Source organism: Dendronephthya gigantea, unplaced genomic scaffold (assembly GCF_004324835.1).
Source record: "Dendronephthya gigantea isolate DGI-Jeju-01 unplaced genomic scaffold, DenGig_1.0 000071F, whole genome shotgun sequence".
In the NCBI taxonomy this organism is placed as follows: Eukaryota; Metazoa; Cnidaria; class Anthozoa; order Malacalcyonacea; family Nephtheidae; genus Dendronephthya; species Dendronephthya gigantea.
Window position 1 is genome coordinate 546,565 of NW_021163081.1, and position 3,515 is coordinate 550,079.

A 3,515-nucleotide genomic window follows, 5' to 3' on the forward strand; every position below is an offset into this window, starting at 1 on the left:
GCACAGTCTTTCAACAGATATCCCGGTATATTATCCAGGCCAATAGATTTCTTTCACTTTAGTGATTTGAGCTGCTTACACACTTGCTGGACATTTACTTCTTTAAATCTAAAACGGCAATCTATTGTTAAACTTTGTTTTTCTTGAAAGGTCCAAATGCAGTCTCGTAACAGAAAAGAAAAGGGATCCACACATAAAAAAGTTCGATGGAAACCCAATCAAATATACAGCATTTAGGACAACATTCAAGAAATTAGAGCAGGAAAAGCATTACACCCAGGATGAACTTTTGGACCTGTTATTAACACATACAACAGGGAAGGTGGAGACGGCCCTCCGTGGCATACTTCCAGGCAGTGGAAAGTACAATAAGGCTTGGGATATTCCCGGAGTAAGGTTTGGCGAATCCACCCAAATAATGCAAGCCTATGATAACAAGCTAAGAAAGTTTACATCTGTTAGTGAAAAGAACGTCGAACAGTTGAGATCACTATCAGAAACAATTACAAGTCTGGCATCTGTGTTCGAGTCGCTGGAAAAGGAAACAGAGTTAAAATCAAGTTATCATGTGAGAGAAGCTGTAAGAAAATTGCCACCATCCTTGAGGCTGGCATGGGAAGATACAAGGGAGAAGACTCGAAGCGGTTTACACTGGAGAACTTTATGTCTTGGCTAGAAAAACAAGCAGTTTTGCAGTGGAAGTAGGTACTCAAAGAGTAGCAGCTGGTCAACAAAGCATAGTACATCAGATTATACCTGTTATGTTCTATGGGCCGAAGGGAAAGAGAAGGATCACAGCAATGTTGGACAGTGGTTCGAATGCCACACTTATATACCAGGACCTCGCTCACCAGCTAGGTTTTACTGGGCAGTGGAACAAACACAGATGAAACGGTTGAATCTTTCCTGATACAAAACCTGACGATATCCGGTACCGGAAGACGTAGAAGCAAATACACTATAGACAAAGTACTCACAGTTCTAGAAATGTTCTAGTACTCACAGTTCTAGAAATGAACTATTGTTCATACACAGTTGACTGGGCGGCGGAAACGAGGTTTGATCATTTGAAAGACCTTGACCTCCAAAGTGTTAATGCAGCTGACGTTCAACTGGTGATCAGAGTGGATTCTTATTTCCTTCAAGCTCCGCTGGAAACCCGCGAAGGCCTCGTGGCACTCCAGTTGCTATCCGAACACGTCTTGGTTGGATAGCTTTTGCAACACTTTCATCAGATGACGGTGCAGATGTATATGTCCGTAGAATAGAAGCTGAGCATTCAACTAAAGCTGGATCTAACAGGGACTTTCAGTGGGAACTTGAACAATGGAGCAACATGGAAACTGTTCCAACACCAAAGAAAAGGGCTGAAATCCGTTCAAGCGAAGACGTGAAAGCATTAGATGTCTTACACTCTACTACAAAAAGGTTGCCATCGGGTGATGCCTTTGAGTCTGGAATTCTGTGGAGAGATCCAAACGTTGTATTACCAAATAATCACAAAGCAGCCGAAGCTCAGCTACATGCCCTTGAACATCGCTTAGAATGTGATCCCGAATTAAAGGAAGCGTATCGAAAATCTATTATCAATGATGTAGAAAAAGGATACATAAAGAAATTGAGTAAGCAAGAAGTTCAAGAAACAGCAAGTGACAGAGTAAACTACCTGACCCATCATCCAGTAAGAAACCCAAAGAAACCAGGAAAGGTACGACGAGTGTATAATGTAGCTGCGAAGTACAATGGGAAAGTCCCTAAACGACTTTATATACACTGGTCCAGATCTATTGAACCCCCCGTTTGGCATACTTCTTTGGTTCAGACAAGGACGCACTGCATTATGCTCAGACATCAAGGACATGTTCCTGCAAATGCGAGTAGTAGAAGAAGACCTACCAGCATTACGATTCCTGTACAGAGATTCGAAAGAAGAGCCAAATGTGTATCAGTGTCTAAGAAGACCCTTTGGAGAACGATCGGCACCAACCTGCGCCAACTACATAATGAAACAAAATGCAGACAACTATCAGCAACAGTATCCAGCAACCGCTGAAGCCGTAAGAAAGAATATGTACGTCGACAATTCACTGAATTCACTAGATGATGAAGAGAAAGCTGTAACTCTAAGACTGACCGAGCTTATGAAACATGGCGGTTTTGCACTCACAAAGTGGTGGAGCAATATCCAAGCTGTGATGAGAGATATACCAGAAGCTGATAAAGTTCAAACCAATGAAGTTGGACTTCGTGAATTACCCGTCTCGCAAGCCCTTGGAGTGCGCTTTAATGCACACACAGACACTCTGCATCTATCAGCACCAAAGAAAACACCAAGCCATGCCAAAACACCAAGGGAACTTCTAAGCCGTATTGCATCAATCTGGGACCCACATGGATGGCTAAGTCTGTATACTATTCGAGGACGAATGTTACAACAGCAACTCTGTTTGGAAGAGTTAGGATGGGATAAAGAAGTTCCTGAAGACCAGCTCAGAGAATAGAGAAAGTGGGAAAATGAAATTGATGTTGTGGAAGATGTCACCATTCCAAGATGCTTTAAATCCTCTAATGATGAACCCTCAGAAGTGCAAATGCTTGTGTTTTCGGATAGTTCCAAATGAGTAAAATGCGCAGCGAGTTATCTACGCTTTTCTTATCCAGATGAAAAGATACATTATTCTCTTGCAGCTCCCAAGAAAAGGATGACCATACCACGATTGGAATTGGACACAGCCTGCATGGCAGTCAAACTAGCACTGGCCTTAGTCAAAGAACTGGATTGTCGTATAGATATGATAACATTTTGGATTGATTCAATGGTTGTGTTACACTTGATTCATCAACCCAGTAATAAGTATCGTGATTATGTTGCTCATACGATCGTTGATATTGTAGAAGATCTCAAGACATTAGAAGACACTGGTAACAGAACAGTGCAAGTGAAGTATGTTCTGACCTAAGGCAACGTCGCTGACGCAGGTACAAGAGGGCTTACACTAACGGGAATGACGTCTGAAAGTACATGGAAACGCAGTCCTGAATTCCTCTACCAGGCTCAAGATACGTGGCCCAGACGTCTCGACAAGGGGGAGAAAATCGATGAGGAACAGGAGCTCCGAAAGCAAGTACATGCAAGGTCGACAGCAGCGGTAGAATCGAAACCAGCCATTTTCAACTTAAGTCAATACTTTACCTTTGAAAAGGCAAAGAGAGTGGTAGCAAATGTCTTGAAGTTCATCAGTCTGACGCGTGATAAATTGAAATCAAGAGAAGAGGGATCAATTAGAAGCTCTGCAACCGAGGTGCTGCATCGAGCAGAAACGGTATTACTTCGACAAGCACAGAAGGAAAGTTTCTCAAGTGAATTAAAAGCCTTGACTAACGGTAAACCAATCCCAAAGAATTCAAGCCTTATTAAGCTCTCGCCCTTCATTGTTGAAAGAGACGGATTGCTCAGAGTTGAAGGTCGGATACAAGTTGCCCCAATACTGTACGACGTTCGTCACCCAATAATA

The 3,515-nt window shown here is 42.5% G+C and overlaps 1 protein-coding gene across 1 annotated transcript; it reads left to right on the forward strand.

The window, feature by feature from the left end:
* The first annotated feature begins 1,013 nt into the window (after positions 1 to 1,013).
* On the forward strand, positions 1,014 to 2,501 carry LOC114531407. Its single transcript, XM_028553020.1, has 3 exons — positions 1,014 to 1,057; positions 1,147 to 1,737; positions 1,823 to 2,501. The coding sequence occupies exons 1-3, from the start codon at positions 1,014 to 1,016 to the stop codon at positions 2,499 to 2,501; spliced, it is 1,314 nt and encodes a 437-aa protein (XP_028408821.1).
* Positions 2,502 to 3,515: the final 1,014 nt, after the last annotated feature.

Bases quoted from the DNA above. Each gene is read 5' to 3' on its own strand.
- LOC114531407 (XM_028553020.1), top strand. From the start codon at position 1,014: ATGAACTATTGTTCATACACAGTTGACTGGGCGGCGGAAACGAG. The intron at 1,058-1,146 runs GTTTGATCATTT...ATTTCCTTCAAG, and splicing joins GACTGGGCGGCGGAAACGAG to CTCCGCTGGAAACCCGCGAA. The intron at 1,738-1,822 runs GTACAATGGGAA...TCTTTGGTTCAG, and splicing joins GTGTATAATGTAGCTGCGAA to ACAAGGACGCACTGCATTAT.